The sequence below is a fragment of the Aquarana catesbeiana genome, linkage group LG06 (assembly GCF_042186555.1).
Source record: "Aquarana catesbeiana isolate 2022-GZ linkage group LG06, ASM4218655v1, whole genome shotgun sequence".
In the NCBI taxonomy this organism is placed as follows: Eukaryota; Metazoa; Chordata; class Amphibia; order Anura; family Ranidae; genus Aquarana; species Aquarana catesbeiana.
In genome coordinates this window covers 389,622,951-389,645,777 of record NC_133329.1, presented here as the reverse complement: position 1 = coordinate 389,645,777, position 22,827 = coordinate 389,622,951, and the positions used below count along the sequence as shown (strand labels likewise).

The following is a 22,827-nucleotide window of genomic DNA, read 5'->3' as shown; positions in this document are numbered from 1 at the left end:
GACAGAACAGCAGTCTGCCTTTTTTACATCGGCAGACCGATGTTCTATCTCTGTGGGGAGCGATCGCAGGTGGCCAGACTGTATGAAACGTTAAATACAGTTCTTATTTTCTGGCAGTGCTCCTCCCGAGACTAGATTCTGGATTTGCCACTGTAATAGGACTGCTGTCTCCTATGGCAGCAATCTTGTAGCAGTTACTAACGGTAGTTGTATTCAACTATTGGCAACACAAACAGTTCTCCTTTTACTCCACAGTTTCTCACTGTGGGTCTTCACTCAACGAACTCCCAGCCTTTCACTAGACTTGTGGTCCAATGGCCACTGGATCCCCGGAGCTCCTCCACTTTTAGCACTCAGTATCTTCCTCAAGCATCACCCCCGCTTCCCTGCTGGGTCCCTGGCTTGGCACTCACAGATACTCTTCAAGTGTCACCTCTTCTGTCCTGCTAGGTCCCTGGCTTTGCACACGCTGAAGTTTTCTCACTTCTTCATCGTTCCTGGCTGGTCAGAAGCAGTGGCGGCTGGTGCTCAAAATTTGGGGGGGGGGGGGGGGGGGCGCAAACAAACTGAAAAATTCTGAAAAATACTTTAAAAAAAACATCAATTGCAGCCTCACTGTGCCTATCAAATTCAGCCACTGTGCCATCAATTGCAGCCACTGTGCCCATCATATGCAGCCACTGTGCCCCAGCATATGCAGCCCCGTGCCCACCAAATAAAGTCACTCTGCCCATCATGTGAAGCCACTGTGCCCACCAAACATAGCCACTGTGCCTATCATGTGCAGCCACTGTGTCCAACAAATACAGCCACTGTGCCCATCATGTGCAGCCACTGTGCCCACCAAATACAGCCACTGTGCCCATCATATGCAGCCACTCTGCCCACCAAATACAGTCATTGTGCCCACCATGTGCAGCCACTGTGCCTATCATGTGCAGCCACTGTTTTTCAACAAATACAGCCACTGTGCCCATCATGTGCAGCCACTGTGCCCACCAAATACAGCCACTGTGCCTATCATGTGCAGCCACTGTGCCCAACAAATACAGCCACTGTGCCCATCATGTGCAGCCACTGTGCCCATCATATGCAGCCACTCTTCCCACCAAATACAGTCATTGTGCCCACCAAATACAGTCATTGTGCCCACCAAATACAGCCACTTTTGCCCATCAAATGCAGCAATTAGTGCCCACCAAATGCATCCACTTGTGCCTGTCAAATGCAGCCATTTGTGCCAGTATATGCAGCCACTTGTGCCCATAATATGCAGCCACTTGTGCATAGTATATGCAGCCACTTGTGCCCATCAAATGCAGCCACTTGTGCCTGTCAAATGCAGCCATTTGTGCCCATCAAATGCAGCCACTTGTGCCTAGTATATGCAGCCACTTGTGCCCAGTATATGCAGCCACTTGTGCCCAGTATATGCAGCCACTTGTGCCCAGTATATGCAGCCACTTGTGCCCAGTATATGCAGCCACTTGTGCCCAGTATATGCAGCCATTTGTGCCTGTCAAATGCAACCACTTGTGCCCAGTTTATGTAGCCACTGAACCCCCCCCCACTCGCGGGGCTCGTGACTCTGGCAGCAATCCCAACCCTCCCGCGCGCGGCTCTGACAGACACCCCCCCCCCCCGGCACTTACCGCAGGCAGGCAGTAGCTCCTCTCCAAGTGCACCAGAGCAGTGGCGACCTCCGTTCCAGCGTGTGTCTCCTCTGCTCCTCTTCCTAATAGGGTGGCCTGGCGCTTTGGCCAATCAGGAAACAGGTCTGACGCCTGATTGGCGGGGAGGAAGGTTAGTCTGAAAATAGCGAAAATGTATTTACTATCGTCACACAATTGGATGGACTGGCCAAGCATGTCTCTAGACCTAAACCCTATTGAGCATCTGTGGGGCATCCTCAAATGGAAGTTGGAGGAGCACAAGGGCTCTAACATCAACCAGCTCCATGATGTCATCATGGAGGAGTGGAAGAGGACTCCGGTGGCAATCTGTGAAGGCTGGTGAACTCCATGCCCCAGAGGGTTAAGGCAGTGCTGGAAAATAATGGCGGCCACACAAAATATTGACACTATTGGGCCCAATTTGGACATTTTCACTTTTGTTGCCAGCAGTTTAGACATTAATGGCTGTGTGTTGAGTTATTTTGAGGGGACAGCAAATTTACACTGTTATACAAGCTGTACACTCACTACTTTACATTGTAGCAAAGTGTCATTTCTTCAGGTGGTGGTACCTGGATGGTATACAAATGAAACGGGAAACACTGAATTACAGAAATGCCGGTCATTGTAGACTTAAAGCAGAACTACACTGCATATGAGCACCACAATCCAAAAACACTATTTAATAAATTTTTAATATTCAAAGCAAACCCCCCATCCATCCATATTTCCATGCTTTATTTTGCTGAAAAAACACTTTAAACCCACCCCCCTCCACCATACATTTCAGGCCACAGCCTGCACAAGTAAGGGCAGATGATTCATGTAGCATTTCCTTTCTGGAATCCATCTGCCCTTAGCTCAGGCATACATATGCTTAGCTGAGAAAGCCCCTCCTTCCCTCCTGAAGACTCCTGGGATGCATAGCTCCCAACTGTCCCTGATTTTGAGGGACTGTCCCTGATTTGGAGCAATGTCCCTCTGTCCCTCATTCCTTCTCATTTGTCCCTCATGTTGGTCTGATCTATATAGTTGTATATAAAATGCACTTTTTATCTTTCAAAAAGTGTTTCCCAGTGCTAAACCTTTCATTCAGTTTCTAAATTGCTGCACTTGTCAAGTTTAAAAGCCAATATAAAGGAATATTAGTGGTAAAAAAATCACTTGTGGATTGATTTAACTTTTTTTTTGTTTTGTTTAGCCTATGTCCCCTTTAAGGGGTGTGGCAGGGGTGTGTCCTATGCCTACATGCGTTTTCTAGTAGGTGTCCCTCATTACCATCTCAAACTGTTGGGAGGTATGGGGATATATGACATCATTTTGGCCTAGGCCAGAAACCAGGAAGTTAATTGAAGATATGTAAAAAAAATAAGTTTAAGACAACTAAATATAATATACTTTCCCATCTGTTTACTAATCCCAACAGAGTAAAGAATAAAAAAAATAGATAATATTGATGGAGAGAGTGAAGTTGCATTTTAAAGTTTTTCTGTGATTTCACCAAAATTACATATGCACCGCATCTTCTGACTCAGCGCACCACAACTGATGTACAATGTAATGCGCTGCAATGCATGTGCGTCAGAGGTGCTTTGGGTTAATGTGTTGGGTTACAATTGACAATGGATGGCACTGCATAATAACGCATGGAACATGTGTCCACCTACATCGCAGTAATGCACAAAAGTGTGATTGGGAGCTTAAAGTAAGGAGTACACGGTTCACAGAACAATACAATACACAGAATCTTACAGAATACTTAGCAGCCTCCCAGCAAAATAATAAAAAAGTCTAAACTGTTTGAGCAATTTGTGTTCAGTTTCTGTTAGATACATTTGCAAATATATGTGAAGCTGCACTGCCGCGTCAAGGCCCCTCTGTACAGTGCAGTCCCTAACTCTACTCAATACATTGAGAGTCTAAACTAATTAATTAAAATCAGAGGTTTTGGTTGCATATATTTGCAATCATATGTGAAGCAATTTGGACCATTATTCCAGCCAGATAGAACGATATCCAGACACAGGATGGCAGGTTCACTGATGAGATGATAAACGATCCTTCAACGTAAATGCTCAGCCATACAAAACAGGTACCCAAAAAGGAATAAAAAAGGGGGACCAATAGTGAAGTATGCTAAGAAAGCTAATTTATTGCGCTAAAAAGGTATACTTACAAAAGTAAGTTAAAAACAGGCATTGAAATTGTAAGAAGATGCAGCAAACACCATTGGGGGCGTTCCTACAAGACAAGAAGTGATGTCAGTGCCGGAAGTGAGTCACGTCAATGCAATTCACCCTCCCACAGGGCGTCCTCAAAGGACCTTTTTTATCGTTCTAAGCCTTATTGACTCCCAGACTGAAAAGCTGGGTGTCATTGTGATTTGGTGAGTGGGGACACGTGTGGGGGTGCCTTGGTACGCCTGAAAATATTTTTCTGCAAAATTTTTCTCTGCACTTTTTGCACACCAGATGTGTAGCATTCCCTGCGATTTTGCACATTAGTTGTGAAGCACCTTTTTAGTTTTATATGGACTGTATTTAGTTGTGAAACACTTTTTTTATATGGACTATATGTTTTTGTCACCTACTATGGGTCTCTGTTTGTGAGCGCATTCCCTGTGATTCCCTGCAATTTCGCACATTAGTTGTGAAGCACCTTTTTTTATTATGGACTGTATGTAATTGTGAAACACTTTTTTTATATGGACTATATGTTTTTGTCACCTATTATGGGTCTCTGTTTGTGAGCGCTGTATTTATATATTTTGTCACTATGGTCAAGTGTTTAGCACTTTGTGTATAGCAGCTACATTCATTCTTTATCATCCATTTTCTACACCATCAGCACGAGTTGATATATTTAGATTATATATTTTTTCCAGGTCCAACACACACCTGCAAAAAAAAGTACCGGCCCCCAACCTCCCCTCATAGCTGGCCCAACGCACGCCTGCACAAAAAATAACCAGCCTCCAACCTCCCCTTATAGCTGGTCCAACGCACGCTTGCAAAAAAAGTACCGGCCTACAACCTCCCCTCATAGCCGGTTCAACACAGCTATAAAAAAAAGTACCAGCCTCCAACCTCCCCTCACAGCCGGTCCAACGCGCACTTGCAGAAAAGACAAAAGTCTACCGGCCTCCAACCTCCCCTCACAGCCGGTCCAACGCGCATCTGCAGAAAAGAGAAAAGTCCACCGGCCTCCAACCTCCCCTGACATCCGGTCCAACGCGCACCTGCAGAAAAGAGAAAAGTCTACTGGCCTCCAACCTCCCCTCACAGCCGGTCCAACGCGCACCTGCAGAAAAGACAAAAGTCTACCGGCCTCCAACCTCCCCTCACAGCCGGTCCAACGCACACCTGCAGAAAAGACAAACGTCTACTGGTTTTCAACCTCCCCTCAGAGCCGGTTCAACGCACACCTGCAAAAAAGACAAAAGTCTACCAGCCTCCAACCTCCCCTCACGGCCGGTCCAACGCACACCTGCAGAAAGGGGTATTATTATATCAAGTGTGAGAATTCATCTGACCCCTGTGCATTACCCACTGCTGACTCAAGATCGCCATCTCCTGGTGATATTGCTGTATTGGAGACAGGCGATGATGAGAATCCTTAAATAGAGTGATGACGTAAAGGACGCTCCAAAGGTGCTGGTTTGGTATGGAGATCCTCAGATACAGATCTGTTAAAGAGACGAGACAAAGGTAGAAATGTTTACAAAGCCGGACATTTTGAAATCTGTGTTGATGTTGAAGAACTCTAAGATGATATTATGATAAGCTGGTACACTGTTCCCGATATATGAGTCTATTAAAGGACAGAAGTCATCTCCTAAAGACATATTATCCTACTGCACTATGGGAACAGATGGAGGTGCAGATTCTTCTTGGTACATTTGTAGATGAATGCTCTGCACATCATTCAGTCTTAAAGTAGTAAGCTAAAAAAAACACCTACCTTAACTGTCTTCTGAACTGTTGGTCTTGGATGATTGGGGTTTCTTCTGCAGGAGGAGCTGATGGCCTTTGTATTTCTCCCCATCTGCTGCTGGTAAAAGAGAACCTGCAATAAAACATCTGGTCCTCTTCTGTAAGTTGGATCCCCTCATTGAGAGGAGTGGTGATGTCTTCTATCTTCAGCTCGGCTTCCAGGTTTATCGGTGGGCACTACAAAGAGAAGAAGCATTAGTAATGAAGAATATGTATAGTGATGGCTTTTCTATGAGAAATGATTATGCACACTCAGGCGCTGGAAGAATAAAGGATGCAGAACATTGGACAATGCACTGCCAAGGACTCATGTGTGGTTCAATATTCTTACCTTCTCCATGGTAAATGGTGGGCTCACTTCCCCAGCCTCCAGTTTCACCCAGTCTATCGCTTGAAAAAATAGATGGCTTCTCAGATTTTCAACATGCATCTCTTTGGTTTCAGGGCATTTACATAGAAGCTGTAAAAATAAACAAAAAAATAGATTAGCGATGATACAAAGACAATGACTGCAATTCCACTTTTAGAACATTAAAAAAATAGCCATTTCTTTGCAGGCTACAAATATGTGTTTACTTACTTTGTACCCTATGAGGTCCTGAAGATCTTCATCGAAGTTCACGGGGAAACTGGAATCATGGTTTGCAGATCAAGTCTACCAGCTTCTCATAGTCACCTTTGTAGGGGAATGGAAGTTTCTTATATTATCTTATCTTATAGGCTATAACTCCCAAGGAGAAATAGTCAATAGAAAAACTGTAACAGTCTTCTTCAAACATCTGTGGAAGCATTAAAAAGAGTAGAATGGTCAACAATTTGCACTTCACGTATGGCCTAGACAAGCTCTAAGATGGTGTCAAGTCAATGATCGGTATATAGAAAGTCATAATTCAGTATTATAAGGTCATTTAACCACAAGGCGATATTTATAGAGATGGATGCTGCTTTTCTGTATAGGGATCTTGTTAAGATAGAAATACAGGAGCTCCACTGCTGTTTTAAACATACAAGGTCTGCTGCTGTCATTCTTATCATTGCTTTCTAACCAGGGGTAAGCATGCTGCCAGGGAAGCTGGAGCTTCAGACCTGCTAATTTATTTCAGGTCAGTGACTGAGAATAAATAATGACTGACAGTCCTGGGGCTTATTTCTTCACTGAGAAGTCAGCAAAGACTGCTCCTCTTTAATTCTAATGAGTCTATGGGGGTTTAACATGTGTCCAATCCAAGCTGTTAATGGGCCCCAAAAGTAAAGCAGGTGGGCTGACATTTAACAAATGAAATTGGGATTATAGGATAGTAGAATTTTGTGAGGAGTAAGATGAACTTTAGGAATACTGATGGCCTGCAGTCTAGAGCACTGATAAGGACACAATGCTCCTCAGAGAGTCCTAATACTACAATACAGCATAAAAAGATCAACAGCATCATGAATCATCATGAATCAGGCTCAGCGCCAGGCAAAACGTGAGCTCAACCCCAAACTGTACTCATGCCTAAGCAAAGACCAATTGTTTTACTGCTTTATAATACATAATAAATGCTGCAAAGATGACAGAAACAAGCCTATGATGATACCTTCCATGTACAGTACTATGTTCTACCCCCATCCCTATTATCACGGTATCTATCTCATATCAAGGACAAGCCTACACTTTGATGTGATCTACCTACTGTACTATGTTCTACCCCATCCCAGTTACCATGGTACTCAATTGTCTTAGCTATCTCATCATATCTAGGACAAGCTTACACTTTGATGTGATCTATGTACAGTACATCTGTGTACAGTACTTTGTTCTACCCCATCCCTATTATAATCCATTGTCTTACCTTGCAGTAGCAATATCCACTGGTGTCCTTGCTGATATGAATGACTTCAGGTCTCCGCCACTCAGGTATTCCATGATGAAGAATAAATTTTCCTGCAGAGAAGAGAAAGATTGAGGTTATAGAAATGATTTGCTCTGTGAGCCCCTGTGTAGCCTGTCTCACTTAGCTCCTCCCAGAACACGTGTGTGGATGGCTGTGAGGTGTATAGAATGTGAACTGCTGCACGGCCAGTTCTGCTATTTCCTAGAATTGACCAATGACAAATCTGTTGGCTGGTCAGCCAGTCCCAAGTGCCGGAGCTCCTTGCCATCTCTGCACATGCAAAGTAGGCAACTAAGAAATTCCCCATTCAAGTGAACAGGAAAGTCATCCAAGCACATTTCTGGACTGGTTGGGATGTTGAAGAACCTTCTTATAGTAAACAAAAACTGAAGGCTGTTTAGCCTAGAGAAGGGGGGGAGGGGAAAGAAATCTTCCCCAGGGACTTTTAAGGTGCTATTTAATAAACAGTATATTCAAAAAATTCTATACAATCATATTGAGTAAAATTAATATTTATTTGTATTAAATCACATTAAAATATTCATGCCTCACTTCAAGAGTGAGACATGTAAGTAAGAACAATACGACATAAACAATGTCACCCAAAAATTATTTTTTTCACATTAGACAGTGTAACAAGAAGCAACTACTTAAAGGTGCCAAGACAATCTGCCGCAGATTGTCTTGGCACCTTTAAGTAGTTGCTTCTTGTTACACTGTCTAATGTGAAAAAAATAATTTTTGGGTGACATTGTTTATGTCGTATTGTTCTTACTTACATGTCTCACTCTTGAAGTGAGGCATGAATATTTTAATGTGATTTAATACAAATAAATATTAATTTTACTCAATATGATTGTATAGAATTTTTTGAATATACTGTTTATTAAATAGCACCTTAAAAGTCCCTGGGGAAGATTTCTTTCCCCTCCCCCCCTTCTCTAGGCTAAACAGCCTTCAGTTTTTGTTTATTATTTAATCATGGGATGTGGTGCTTTCAGTTGACTACCTCTGTCCTCCGTATACTTTAACCTTCTTATAGTGTTTGTAGAGCCGAAATCAATTTTTTAGCATGTTCTGCATACTGGCTTTATGGCGCACCATATACCGTTTTCTTAAGCCAATCAGTTTTTGTGAATCTGTAAGTTTCTCAACTTGAGCTCCTGCCAGTAACAGCACTTCCCACTGCAGACTGACAACACTAGGCTGCTGCCTTGCAATTAGCAAACTTGTCAACAGTCAGCTGTGTGAGCTCCTTTATTTGCCTGTTGGCTTGCCTATCTGATAGACCTGATAGCCAACTGAAGAAGGGCACATGGTAGGCTGACAACGCTGCTGCTAATGGCAAGGCAATGGCTTAGGGTTGTGAGTCTGTTACTGTTCCTGGAGGGATCTCCATATAAGAAACTTTGTAACAGATTCACAAAAATCTTTTTTTTTTTTTTTAAAGAAAACTTTATACAGTGAGTCATTGCAAAAGCTATTTCCCTCTCTGATGAAGTCCCACCCACCACAGAAGTGTAATAAGTAGAAGGTGAAGAGTCACTTACCTTTGTCTGGAAGGTGCCAAATGCCTGTGTACAGAATGGGCTGCTTTGAACCATCTCCAGAATGTAGCTCTCCCGGAGGGCAACCTTTGATTCCTCCACGTTGTCAGTCTTCATCATGACTTTGACAGCCAGCAGCATGTCAGTGGAGGTGTGTGATGCCAAAACCACCTGGAGGGGATAAAAAGGGAGAAATGAGAGAAGTTCATTCACATTGAATACTTTATCAATGGGTGCACAATAATGGCTACAATCACCAAAATGTCATTTTAGTCATCACAGGGTCTAAGTTGGAGAAACTGCTCTGCTGAAATTTCGGGACCTTCTCTCACTCCTGGCTGGAGTTTCACTCATCCTGCTGCACTGAGAAATAAGTCACCAAGAAAAGTGATTAATAAACCTGAAAAAAAACGCGCTTGGGATAGATATATGTGCAAATCTTTACAGGTTGCTGCCTCCCTTATGCAAGGACGCTCACTAGGGGTGTCCTGCAAAATAGAGATATTTGGAGATATTAGGGATATTATTTTTCCCTAATATCTCCAAATACCAAGAAAAGTGAGACCCTCACATTTCACTACAACCCATTCCTTAATGAAGAAGTAGTTGGCCTTACAACTAAGTTTCACCACCCTGATTCCTTCTCTGTTATATATAGTTAGAAGCCCAATTGGTGCATATGCATCAAAACAAAACATGAGCAACATAAGTCTTACAGTTTGTTATAATTAAAAAGCAGCCACAGCCTCAATAGAAAAGCTTGTCCCTTGCCAGCTCTCTGTAGGGAAGCAGTGGTCTCTCTTCAGAGGTTCGACACACCCACATTTCTGAATCAGAATGAGAGCTCCTGGAACATGAGCTTTGCTGATTGGAAAGTTCATCGGGGGCATTTCAAACTTTTGTAGAGAGACCACTGCTTCCTAACAGAAAGCAAAGGCCCCACTCTGCAGCATTCTGGCAGGGGACAGACTTTTCTACTTTGGTTTTAGCTGCTATAGAAAAAAAAATTCTAAACACCTTTTGTTTTGATGCACCTGGAATGTATTAGCTTATTTAAATAGAAATATTAATTGGGCTTTCCAGCTCTGCAACAGCAAAACAGGTAGGTAGTAGAGTAGGGGGAAGAGAGTTCTGTCTGTGTCCTTGTCGCAGATTTTCTCGCACTTCCTGTTTGTTGAAACCATTGTCAGCAGGATAGGAAGTGAGGGGAAATATCTCCAATGGAGTCCTGGACAGCGATAAAACCAGACAGTGGTTCTAATCCTCCCTCACACTATCCAGAACATAAAATACATTTTGGCTGCACATTTTAAATCAGAGAAAAGATATGACCACTTACCCTTCCATAACCCCCCTCTCCAAAAAGGCGATGGAATCTGAAGCCATCCAATGCCATTGGGATGATGTCCTGAGCCTTAAAGGGGGGAGTCTACAAGAGGACTTCGTAAGTTGGTGAAGTCTAAGTGTGGACATCAGATGTTGGTGGAGTCTCAGTGTGGAGTTCACATGTTGGTGGAGTCTCAGTGTGGACTTCACATGTTGGTGGAGTCTCAGTGTGGACTTCACATGTTGGTGGAGTCTCAGTGTGGACTTCACATGTTGGTGGAGTCTCAGTGTGGACTTCACATGTTGGTGGAGTCTCAGTGTGGACTTCACATGTTGGTGGTGTCTCAGTGTGGACTACACATGTTGGTGGAGTCTCAATGTGAACTTGGAGTCTCAATGTGGAGTTACAATGTGGATTTCACACTCGTTATCGCTCACTGGGGCAGGCCTGCCGCGTGAGCTGCGTCTGTGGTAAATATCGGGTACATCTGCAATAAAAAAAAGGAATCGGATTTAGCACCTTCACTCCTGAAAACCCTGCTGTGCTTTCCTATTACTACAGCAGGTGATGACATCACAGGTCATGTAACCTTTTTTTCTTTATTTTTTTAATCTCCTGCAGCTCAAAAAAATAACTGACGATTTTTCTTAAAGGGGCCACGTCCTTGTTTACTTGTTTATGAATTCATCACAGGGCAGAATATAGCCATTTTTTTTTAAACTTCTGCTGCTCAAAAAAACTGACAATTTTTCCCAAAGGGACCATGTCCTAGTTTACGAATTCATCACAGGGAATGTGACTATTTTTTTTAAATCTTCTGGTACTGAGTTAAAAATAACTGCCAATTTACCTGTGTGTGAGCTTTGTGAATTCAGCCTGCAGGCTCAGTATACAGATCTGATATACCAGGAGAAGATATTTTCTGATTGAGATTTGAACCTTACAGCCCCCATGGCTTAAAATAAAAGTATTTTTCCTATATTCTATTCCTATAGTATGGTATGAATTGAGTCTTATCACGTCATAGAAATATAATAAATATTCTCATATCTGTCTCACTTTTATCGTATCTTTATTTTTTAATTATCTTCTAATTTATTATTATTTAAAATAATTCATTTTAAAAAAATCATTTTTTTCCCCAGTATTTCTCTAAGGACCGTTTCACACTGCTCTGTATCAAAGATGCTGTAAAAACGCAATTTTGCTGTATTTCAGATGCGCTTCCTGTGTGTTTCTTGTGCGCTTTTGGGTTGCCTGCACCTGTGAAAAATGGGCATGTGACTAAAAAACTCTCCAAAAACACAAATCGCAGTTTTACAACGTTTTTACCGCTATGTTAACGCAATTTACATTCATGTCAATGGGAAGCTGCATTTTTGGTGCATTTTTCAAAATCCCATAGGATTTAAAGGATTTAACTTCCAAAGTAAGGCTCCATTTACACCGATGCAGTTTGCTTTTGAGCGTTACTGCAGTGCTTTATGCGTTATTTTTACCAATATTGCAGAGCAGAGTAGGGACTGGCCAGAGAGGGATTACTCAGCTTAAACATGTAAACCAGAAATCCCTGTTTCTATGCAAAGTTTGCTAGAAATATGTAAGGGTGTGTATAGCCGTATGCAGAGGGTTCATTAAAAATGTTCTGGTATTAATGTGGTTACATCCCTTTAGCACCTAATGAGTTATATGGTGTACAGTATATATTATTATTATTACAGGTACTTATATATGTGTAAAGGTATTTGGATTTGAGCACATACATATCTTATTTCTGTTGCATTTGTGTGTATGCACGGGAGGACAGGGGTGCTTTTAGTTGTAGATCTGAGGGGAACATGCAAGGAAAATAAAAAGCAACATTTTTTGTTTGTACATGATTGGGTGATAGAAATCAGCAGAGCTTCCCCTCATTTCAGTATTTCCCCTCAGATCTACAGCGACTGCACTTCCATGTGCACGTGCAGTGCACTTGTAGTGCAAAGTGGATTTGCCTTTAGTAAATCAACCCTTCTGTTTTCCATGAAGCCCACTATGGCACACGGAAGGCAGGAAGGATCACTATGGCATATGGAAGGATCACTATAGCATGTGGAAAGCCGGAAAGGATTACTATGGCACATGGAAGATGGGAAGGATTACTTTGGTACATGGAGGGCAGGAAGTTCACTATTGCACATGGAAGTAAGGAAGGATCACTATGGTACATAGAAGGCAGGAAGGGTTACTATTGCACATGGAAGGAAGGAAGGATCACTATGGCACATGGAAGGATCGAAGGATCACTATGGCACATAGAAGGCAGGAAGGATCACTATGGCACATGGAAGGAAGGATCACTATGGCACATGGAAGGAAGGATCACTATGGCACATGGAAGGAAAAGAGGAGAGTTTTCTCACCCAGAGCTGGCTGGTCTCCAGAATCTCAGGAAGGGACATCATGTGCACTGCTTTAAAATTCCCGCCCACACAACCCCTTCACAAGCACAGGATTGGCTGCACGCTGGGGGTTGTGGGCGGACATAGGGGGACATGGGGAGGAGGTGGAGCTGACGTAGCCTCTCTCCACTCACCTGCCAGGTTGATTCGTGGAGTCGGGTGCTAGAATCTGGGACGGTTGGGAGGTATGTTATGGGTGTATATTGCACCTTGGTGATCAGTGTATGGTTATTTCTTGAATTTGGGGATACCAGACACAGTCAGTTTTTATTCCCGTCCACTACATTTGTCCTCTTAACTGTTATCACCAAGAGAGAGAGAGAGAGAGAATCCCAAAATTTGTGTTGTCACCATAACAGGAATAGAAGGGAAATCATCCAACGGGGACACTAGTTCTAGTGACAGCCAAGAAGTCCCTTCCTTCCTGTTTTGATTATGGGACAGGAAGTGATATTTCCTCAAAGGCGCACTGATGGCAATAAAAAAGAAAACTGACAGGTGTTAGAACCCTCCCTTACTCGATCAAAAGCATCCCTATATCCCAAATTGGAATGGTCCAGGTCACATATGCAGGCCAATCACAAAGCAGTCAGCCGGAGGTGTGTACTCACTGACTCCTCCCCCCGGTAGCTGTGCGAGGCTGGCACTGGCTAGGGAGGCGAATCAGGTGACCGAGGAAGGGAGGAGCCCCGTCACATGATCTCCATTCTATTCTACATTACGCTAAACTTCGCTTCCAAACAAACCGGTTCTCGGTTACCTTAGTTACCAGGGGTCCCGCCCTGTATAGACAGGGCCACCTGACTCCGGTCTGCCAATCAGGAACCTTCCAGCCAGCAAACTACAACTTCCGGCATGCTTCGCGGTGCTGACGTGCCACAGGGAGCCACAGAGGAGGAAGTGGAAGAGAAGAAGAATCAGGTGAGAGCTGCAGTTTGCTGCTTACTGTCATTGTATTGGGGGAGACAGCCTGGCTGTGTGACTGCAAACACTCAGTGTGACCCCTCTCCATGGACTGAGCGCAGACAGGACAGGCTGGGACTTGTAGTTCATCTACAGCGTATGGAGGATGACAGGCCTGGCTGGAGGTGTCACTGAGCTCTGCTTTGTAGCTACACCGAGATCACCCACCAGGGGGGCCTTCCCTGCTCCCCCCCCCCCCAGAGTCTGAGAGCCCCCCCCTCTTCCTCCCCCCCAGAGTCTGAGAGCCCCCCTCTTCCTCCCCCCCCCCCAGAGTCTGAGAGCCCCCCCCTCTTCCCCCCCCCCCAGAGTCTGAGAGCCCCCCCCTCTTCCTCCCCCCCCAGAGTCTGAGCGCCCCCCCCTCTTCCTCCCCCCCCAGAGTCTGAGCGCCCCCCCCTCTTCCTCCCCCCCCCAGAGTCTGAGCGCCCCCCCCCTCTTCCTCCCCCCCCAGAGTCTGAGCGCCCCCCCCTCTTCCTCCCCCCCCAGAGTCTGAGCGCCCCCCCCTCTTCCTCCCCCCCCAGAGTCTGAGCGCCCCCCCCTCTTCCTCCCCCCCCAGAGTCTGAGCGCCCCCCCCCTCTTCCTCCCCCCCCAGAGTCTGAGAGCCCCCCCCTCTTCCTCCCCCCCCAGAGTCTGAGCGCCCCCCCCCTCTTCCTCCCCCCCCAGAGTCTGAGCGCCCCCCCCTCTTCCTCCCCCCCCAGAGTCTGAGCGCCCCCCCCTCTTCCTCCCCCCCCAGAGTCTGAGCGCCCCCCCCTCTTCCTCCCCCCCCAGAGTCTGAGCGCCCCCCCCTCTTCCTCCCCCCCCAGAGTCTGAGCGCCCCCCCTCTTCCTCCCCCCCCAGAGTCTGAGCGCCCCCCCCTCTTCCTCCCCCCCCAGAGTCTGAGCGCCCCCCCTCTTCCTCCCCCCCCAGAGTCTGAGAGCCCCCCCCTCTTCCTCCCCCCCCCCAGAGTCTGAGAGCCTCCCCCTCTTCCTCCCCCCCCCCAGAGTCTGAGAGCCTCCCCCTCTTCCTCCCCCCCCCCAGAGTCTGAGAGCCCCCCCCCTCTTCCTCCCCCCCCAGAGTCTGAGAGCCCCCCCCCTCTTCCTCCCCCCCCAGAGTCTGAGAGCCCCCCCCCCTCTTCCTCCCTCCTCTAGTCTTTGCTATGTTCTCAGAAGCCCTTTCACCCCCCCAGTCTCTGGTAGGTCCTTAACCAGAAGGTGAGCCCTCCAGTCCTCCCACCCCTCCAGTCCCTGGTAGGTCCTCACCTAAAGGAAGAGCCTTCCCCATGTCCCTTTAGGAATCTCAACACCCCCAAGGGGAAGCCTCCCCAATCCCTGGATGTTTTGGAAGGGGAGATTGGGCTTTATTTTGTATTGTACCATGTGCACCTTCCTCTCCTGACCATTATTACTTTGCTTGTAACAGTAAAAAAGCATGTCGGAGCTTCTAAACCAGGGATATGCAATTAGCGAACCTCCAGCTGTTGCAAAACTACAAGTCCCATCATGCCTCTGCCTCTGGGTGTCATGCTTGTGGCTGTCAGAGTATTGCTATGCCTCATGGGACTTGTAGTTCTGCAACAGCTGGAGGTCCGCTAATTGCATATCCCTGTTCTAAACACTCATCACTCCACCTGTCATCGTATTGTTGAGTTGGTCACTTGTCTCATTTACTGATGTTTTGTGTCTCTAGATTTGCAGAAATGTTGAAAGCAGTCATCCTGATTGGAGGTCCCCAGAAGGGTGAGTCTTCACCACATCACTTCTCTCGAAGGTCCTGTAGGTGGGATTGTTGGCGGATCAGATTCCTACCAGATACTGCCAGTTTGTAATTGCTGTTTTTTTTGGGGGCCCAAGCTGGCCGCATACATCTACAGATTGAGTTACACCTCTGTGTTAAAAGTCATTAAATCTGACCTCCAGCTTTCCCTTCAGTTGGCTGCAATATTTTCCACAAATATGAAGGAAATTGTTTGTTTGGTATCATTTTAGATCTGTGTTCTCCATGCTCTATTTTGCTGGTTTATTTGAGTACATCTGATTAGTGTCAGGTTGCTTCTTATTTCTGTAACTGACATTTTCAAACAATAGAGGAATATTTTTGTGGTGGCAGAACTGGATATATGAAAAAAGATAAATTCACAGGTGTGGATATCATGTATCCAGTTTCTCTGCAATACTCGGATGTACCATTTCCTGTGTGATGTCATTTAGTCTGAACTATTTCTATGACAGTAATAGCAGGTCAATCGTGGACACAAGACTCTGTATAACTGAGACATCATATAGCTAAGACAGTGCAATGTAGTTGTTAAGCTATTAATGAAGCAGCTTTAAAACAAACCTGTACTGTGCCTGCTAGATAGGAAGCCTCCACACGGCAGCATTTTTTTTTTTTAAATGTATACGTCTAGTATTTTTTCTTTCCATACTTTTTTTTTTTTTTTTACGCTCTTGCAATGTGCCTTTTGAACCTGCTGGAAATTGTGACTATTTTAGCAGTGTAATGCCCCGTACACACGGTCGGATTTTCCGATGGAAAATGTCCGATCGGAGCGTGTTGTCGGAAATTCCGACCGTGTGTGGGCTCCATCGGACATTTTCCATCGGATTTTCTGACACACAAAGTTGGAGAGCAGGAGATAAAATTTTCCAACCACAAAATCCGTTGTCAGAAATTCCGATCGTGTGTACACAATTTCGACGGACAAAGTGCCACGCATGCTCAGAATAAATAAAGAGATGAAAGCTATTGGCCACTGCCCCGTTTATAGTCCAGACGTACGTGTTTTACGTCACCGCGTTCAGAACGATCGGATTTTCCGACAACTTTGTGCGACCGTGTGTATGCAAGACAAGTTTGAGCCAACATCCGTCGGAAAAAATCCATGGATTTTGTTGTCGGAATGTCCGAACAAAGTCCGACCGTGTGTACGGGGCATAAGCATCCTAGCGCAGCACCCTGCTTCCAAGCATACCATAGCCCTCTCCTCTTGTAGGAGTGTCTCAGTGCTGGCCCAGCTACTTTTGTCCATCCCCTCTCTAAATAACCTTTATTGTAGCTGTGGGTGGTAGTGAAGAGAAATACTACAGTGTAGCCATATTCTTGTTAGGGGTTTCTCAAACTGTGTCTAACTGACCCTCCATCTTGATGAAATCTGCATAGTTCCTAGTCCAACATGACTTGGCACAGCAAAAGCAGTATGACTATGAGGGCTTTATTCCCACTGGCCGCCAATGTAAGGGGCGTCCTTCCCACTGGCCGCCAATGTAAGGGGCGTCCTTCCCACTGGCCGCCAATGTAAGGGGCGTCCTTCCCACTGGCCGCCAATGTAAGGGGCGTCCTTCCCACTGGCCGCCAATGTAAGGGGCGTCCTTCCCACTGGCCGCCAATGTAAGGGGCGTCCTTCCCACTGGCCGCCAGGGTAAGGGGTGTTCTTCCCAATGATCCCTGATGGACTAATCTTAGAGGTTCCCTGAGACCTGAAAATTATTTTAAGGGTTCCTCTGGGGTATAAAGATTGAGAAAGGCTATTATAGCGTGTCACTTGAGTAACAGCTGTTAGTCTGTTGGGGTTGCTGACATCACAAACAAGATGGCGGTCCTCAGTAGCAGTCTCAGGGATTTCAGATTTCTTTGAACAAGATGTCCTCATACACATGTGCAGCTAGTGAAGTGTGTGCTTCCCTGATACTTATTCCTGTAATTGGTTTTCCAAGCTATACCCAGACTCTCAATGATTGTGTACGGAAGCCCACGTTTTGTTTTTGAGAGAAAAGGTTTAACCAATGTGCTGTCTTTTTTTTCTTTTTTAGGTACCAGGTTTCGACCTTTGTCTTTCGAGGTCCCTAAACCTTTGTTTCCTGTGGCTGGAGTTCCAATGTTACAGCATCACATCGAGGCCTGCAGCAAGGTGATGTTCTAGTAACAGACAACTGATCTCCATTGAACCCAGAATAAAACCGAAAATTGTATTCATTTACCATATTTTTCATTTCCTGGAGCCAATTCTTGGCAGCATACATGTGGTAGTATGCCGCCATGTTGGCACCAAGAAAGTATAACTTCACCCCATCCCTAGCGTTTTGTCTAGTGCAAGTTTAAGCGTGAATGCTAACTTCTGTTTGGTTGATACAAGTCCACAGACACTTTTTTGTTTCTCTAGTGAACACTGAAATAGTGAACCTGTTGAAAACTTCACAAGTGAAAAAACTGTTGGACAGCAAAATCTTTCAGCACATATTTTCCATTTATTATGTGTAAGACCCCCCAAAAAATTATGAATCAGAATTTGTTTAGGTATAGATGGTCCCTTTCCTGCCTCCCTGATGTGGGACCATTGCATTGTGGGCATTAGGTCTGTTCTCTTTTTATTATATTACAGATTTATACGTTACATTCTGTGTGTGTTTGTGTGTGTGTGTGTGTGTGTGTATAGATATCTCTATTTATCTATCATCTCTATCTCTAGAGTATATTACCAAAGGCATTGGAACGTCTACCTTTACACACACATGAACTTTAATGGCATCCCAGTCTTAGTCTGAAGGCTGTCCACAAGGTTTAGGAGTGTGTCTATGGGAATGTTTGTTCATTCTTCCAGAAGCGCATTTGTGAGGTCAGGCACTGATGTTGGACAAGAAGGCCTGGCTCGCAGTCTCAGCTCTAATTGTTCTAATCGGGTTGAGGTCAGGACTCCGTGTAGGCCAGTCAAGTTCCTCCACACCAAACTCGGTCATCCATGTCTTTATGAACCTTGCTTTGTGCACTGGTAGAAAATCATTTGGTGGAGGGGGGATTATGGTGTGGGGATGTTTTTCAGGGGTTGGGCTTGGCCCCTTAGTTCCAGTGAAGGGAACTCTTAAGGGATATGTGCTAAACCTGTGGCCGTCAGGCTGTTGCAGAACTAAGAGTTCCATGAGGCATTGCAAGGCTGTCAGTTAAACAAGCATGACTCCAGAAGGCAGAGGCATGATGGGATTTGTAGTTCCGCAACAGCTGGAGGGCCACAGACTGAGCACTTAAGGCGTCAGCATACCAAGACATTTTGGACTATTTCATGTTCCCGACTTTGTGGGAACAGTTTGGGGATGGCCCCTTCCTGTTCCAGCATGACTGAGCACCAGTGCACAAAGCAAAGTCCATAAAGACATGGATGAGCGAGTTTGGGGTGGAGAAACTTGACTGGCCTGCACAGAGTGCTGACCTCAACCCGATTAGAACAATTAGAGCGGAGACTGCGAGCCAGGCCTTCTTGTCCAACATCCGTGTCTGACCTCACAAATGCGCTTCTGGAAGAATGGTCAAACATTCCCATAGACACACTCCTAAACCTTGTAGACGGCCTACCCAGAAGAGTTGAAGCTGTTATAGCTGCAAAGGGTGGACCAACTCAATATTGAACCCGATGGACTAAGACTGGGATGCCATTAAAGTTCATGTGTGTGTAAAGGCAGGTGTCCCAAAAAATCGGTCCCTGTTCTCAAGCTGCTTGCAATCTAAGGTCCCTATCAAACATACTAGGGCCAGTTTTATAACCTGGAGGCAAATAACCTACCAGCATGTCTTTGGAGAGGGGGAATGAACCGGAGTAGTCGAGGGAAGCCCATGCAACCACAGGGAGAACATGCAGACAGTTTCCTATCCAGGATTTGAACCAAGGCCCCCGGTGCTGCAAGGCAGAAGTGCTAACCATTAAGCCACTGTAGGAAGAAGGTGTCGCATTGCTGCATTGATTTTATAGAAAAACAAATGACCTGAGCTGGTAGGTTATGTGGCCAGTTCCTTCCTACAACTGTAGTGAAGTATTTGCTCAGACCTGTTATCCTTCCTCTGCAGGTGCCCAATCTGAAGGAGATCCTCCTGATCGGGTTTTACCAGCCAAATGAAGCTCTCAGTCGTTTCCTGGTCACAGCACAGCAGGAGTTTAAAGTCGCTATCCGGTGAGCATTCATTCGCTTTTATAAATTAATTGTATTTTGTTTGCAGATCTGTAAATGATTAACCATATTTAGGATTTACTTCTATGGAACTAGGTAGAAGCTCTTTGGAAATGGATAGCCACAAAGTAAAGTATGATGCACCCTTTTTTAAATGCTGAATTTCCCATCCATTTTCGGGTAATACTCCTTCGAGAATAACATTTCTATTGTGTCTGGGTCTCCCTGTTCATAACTGAAATCTCTTTGCCGACTCATGGTATGGACATGTGTTCTTTGTTCCAGGTACCTTCAGGAATATTCAGCTCTGGGCACTGGTGGCGGCATCTATCACTTCCGGGACCAGATCCTCTCCGGCGGGCCACAGGCGTTCTTTGTCATGAATGCAGATGTGTGCTCGGAGTTCCCTCTCCTACAGATGTTGGAGTTCCGGAAACAGCATGAAAACACAAACAGTTACATCATGCTGGGGACAACGGTAAGAGGGGCTGCTGGTACAAAACATCCTATATTTGTAGAAATTGTATTATATAGTGTAAAAAGTATATTGACCATGCAAATTCTATTTTCACTTTCCCTATACAGTGATGGCAGAAACTGTCTGCTTAGCTCAATCTCTCTTCAGAGCTGCTATAAAACAATAAAGTGGCTCTAAAGGCTCAAGATTTTATACCTTCATGCATTCCCCAAGCCATCTCTTTTAAACCCATATGAATTACACAGTTTCTGAGGCTAATTAAATCCAGATAAGACACCAAATGAGTTTAATTACCACCTTAACCCTTTAATGACTACGCCTATTTTTGAAATTTGGGGTTTACAAGTTAAAATCCGTATTTTTTTGCTAGAAAATTACTTGGAGCCCCCAAACTATATATATATATATATATATATATATATATATATATATATATATATATATATATATATATATATATATATATATATATATATATATGTATATGTATATATATATATATATATATATATATATGTATATAATTTTTTTTTTTTTTTTTTTTTTTTTTTTTTTTTAGCAGAGAATTTAAAAAATAAAATGGTGATTGTTGCAATATTTTATGTCACACGGTATTTGTGCAGAGGTGTTTTAAACGCAACTTTTTGGGAAAAGGGACACTTTCATGAATTTTTAAAAAAAACAAACCGTAAAGTTAGCCCTAATTTTTTTGTATAATGTGAAAGATGATGTTACGCCGAGTAAATAGATACCAAACATGTCACGCTTTTTTAACTGCAGGCACTCGTGGAATGGCGACAAACTACGGTACCTAAAAATCTCCATAGGCGACGCTTTTAAATTTTTTTTTTTTTTTTTACGGTTACCAGGTTAAAGTTACAGAGGAGGTCTAATCCTAGAATTATTGCTCTCGCTCTGACGACCGCAGCGATACCTTACATGTGATTTGAACACCGATTACATATGCGGGCGCGACTTCCGTGTGCGTTTTCTTTGCTGCGCGAGCTTGCGGGGACGGGGGCCCTTTACATTTTTTTATTTATTTTAGATTTATAAATTTTTGATGACTTTTATTGCATCCCTTGTGACAGTAATAGGTGGTGACAGGTACTCTTTATGGAGGGATCGGGGGTCTAAAAGACCCCCGATCCCTCCTTTGCACTTCAAAGTATTCAGATCGCCGAAAACGGCGATATTGTACAGTTTTTTTTTTTTAAAACCGGCACCATTGGCAGCCGAGTAAACGGGAAGCTTCGTTCCAGTCCGACCCCAGCCACCGGAGGCGGCCGATTGGTCATCGGGAGGCCCGGTAAGAGCGGCTGCTCCTCCGGTATAACAGCCGAGCGGCTTTTAGCCACATTGGTTGTTATAACTGGATAGCCGATCGCCGGCTCTAAAAAACAGTACCGGGATGATGCCTGCAGCTGCGGGCATTATCCCGGTATAACCCCGGAAAGCAGAGTACGCACATCTGTGTACGCTCGGCGGGAAGGGGTTAAACATCCACAGAACCTGTGTAATGAATATATGTTCGGTTTTAAAGGGATGAGGTGGCAACTCTAGCCTCAATTCCTGCTCCATCAGAAGCGCAGAGGTTTTACATCTTATACTTGCTGCAGTTGGCAGTTCCACTAGGTGAAGTAAGAGGGTAGGCAGGCTGGCTGATTAGTTGTAGGTGGGTACCACACAGGAGGAGTGCGAGCACCTGAACGTCAGACAGACCTTTTCTAAGGCTACTTTCACACTGAGGCGCTTTGCAGGTGCTAAAGTGCTAAAAATAGCGCCTGCAAAGTGCCCTGAAAGAGCCGCTCAATTTACTCCAGTGTGAAAGCCCCGGAAGGCTTTCACACTGGAGCGGCGCGCTTGCACGACGGTCAAAAAAGTCCTGCAAGTCGCATCTTTTTAGCGCTATAGGAGCGATGTATTCACTGCTCCTAAAGCGCCCCTTCCCATTGAAAACAGCTTTGCCGGCGGTTTTAACCCTTTTTCGGCCGCTAGCGGGGGTTAAAACCACCCCCGCTAGCGGCCGAATAGCGCTGCTAAAATGACGGTAAAACGGCTCTACATATAGCGCCGCTTTACCGCCAGTGCCCGTCCGCCTCAGTGTGAAAGTAGCCTAAAACTTCATGTAGGGGGGTGAGCTACGGGGGTAGGACAGTCCAGCCTAGTGAGCTGTCAGTTGCAGCCTATGGCAGCATTTGTAGGGAACAGGGGTCCACTGGAGGGTCCCCTGTCCAGCTGGTCTAAGCTTTTGCGCATTCCACATGACTATCTTCCAGATGCCACTGAAAGTGCCATTGCTTACCTGTTCTGTGCCTTGGGTTGCCTATCCCTGCTGTATTTGGAAGGGAGATTCTAAATGCAAACATTATAAGGGCAAACGCTGAGGGGTTGATTTTACTAAAACTGGAGAGTTCAATATCTGATGCAGCTGTGCATGGTAACCAATCAGCTTCTAACTTCAGCTTGTTTAATTAAGCTTTGACAAACAAAAATGGAAGCTGATTAGTTTCTATGAAGAGCTGCACCAGCTTTTGCCCTCTCCAGTTTTAGTAAATCGACCTCATCAGGTAAAAATAAAGAGAGAAAAAAACAGAAAACGAATGCAGCCACCACATCCAAG

General features: G+C 44.9%; 1 protein-coding gene across 1 annotated transcript in view; it reads left to right on the top strand.

The window, feature by feature from the left end:
• The first annotated feature begins 13,670 nt into the window (after positions 1-13,670).
• Positions 13,671-22,827, top strand: part of GMPPA (GDP-mannose pyrophosphorylase A) — a 37,029-nt gene continuing 27,872 nt past the window's right edge. The window contains exons 1-5 of the mRNA XM_073634314.1: positions 13,671-13,775; positions 15,480-15,529; positions 17,603-17,700; positions 19,626-19,729; positions 20,012-20,204. Of these exons, the coding sequence (XP_073490415.1) occupies positions 15,490-15,529; positions 17,603-17,700; positions 19,626-19,729; positions 20,012-20,204 (435 nt within the window). The 5' untranslated portion in view covers positions 13,671-13,775; positions 15,480-15,489. The remainder of the gene's footprint in view (positions 13,776-15,479; positions 15,530-17,602; positions 17,701-19,625; positions 19,730-20,011; positions 20,205-22,827) is intronic.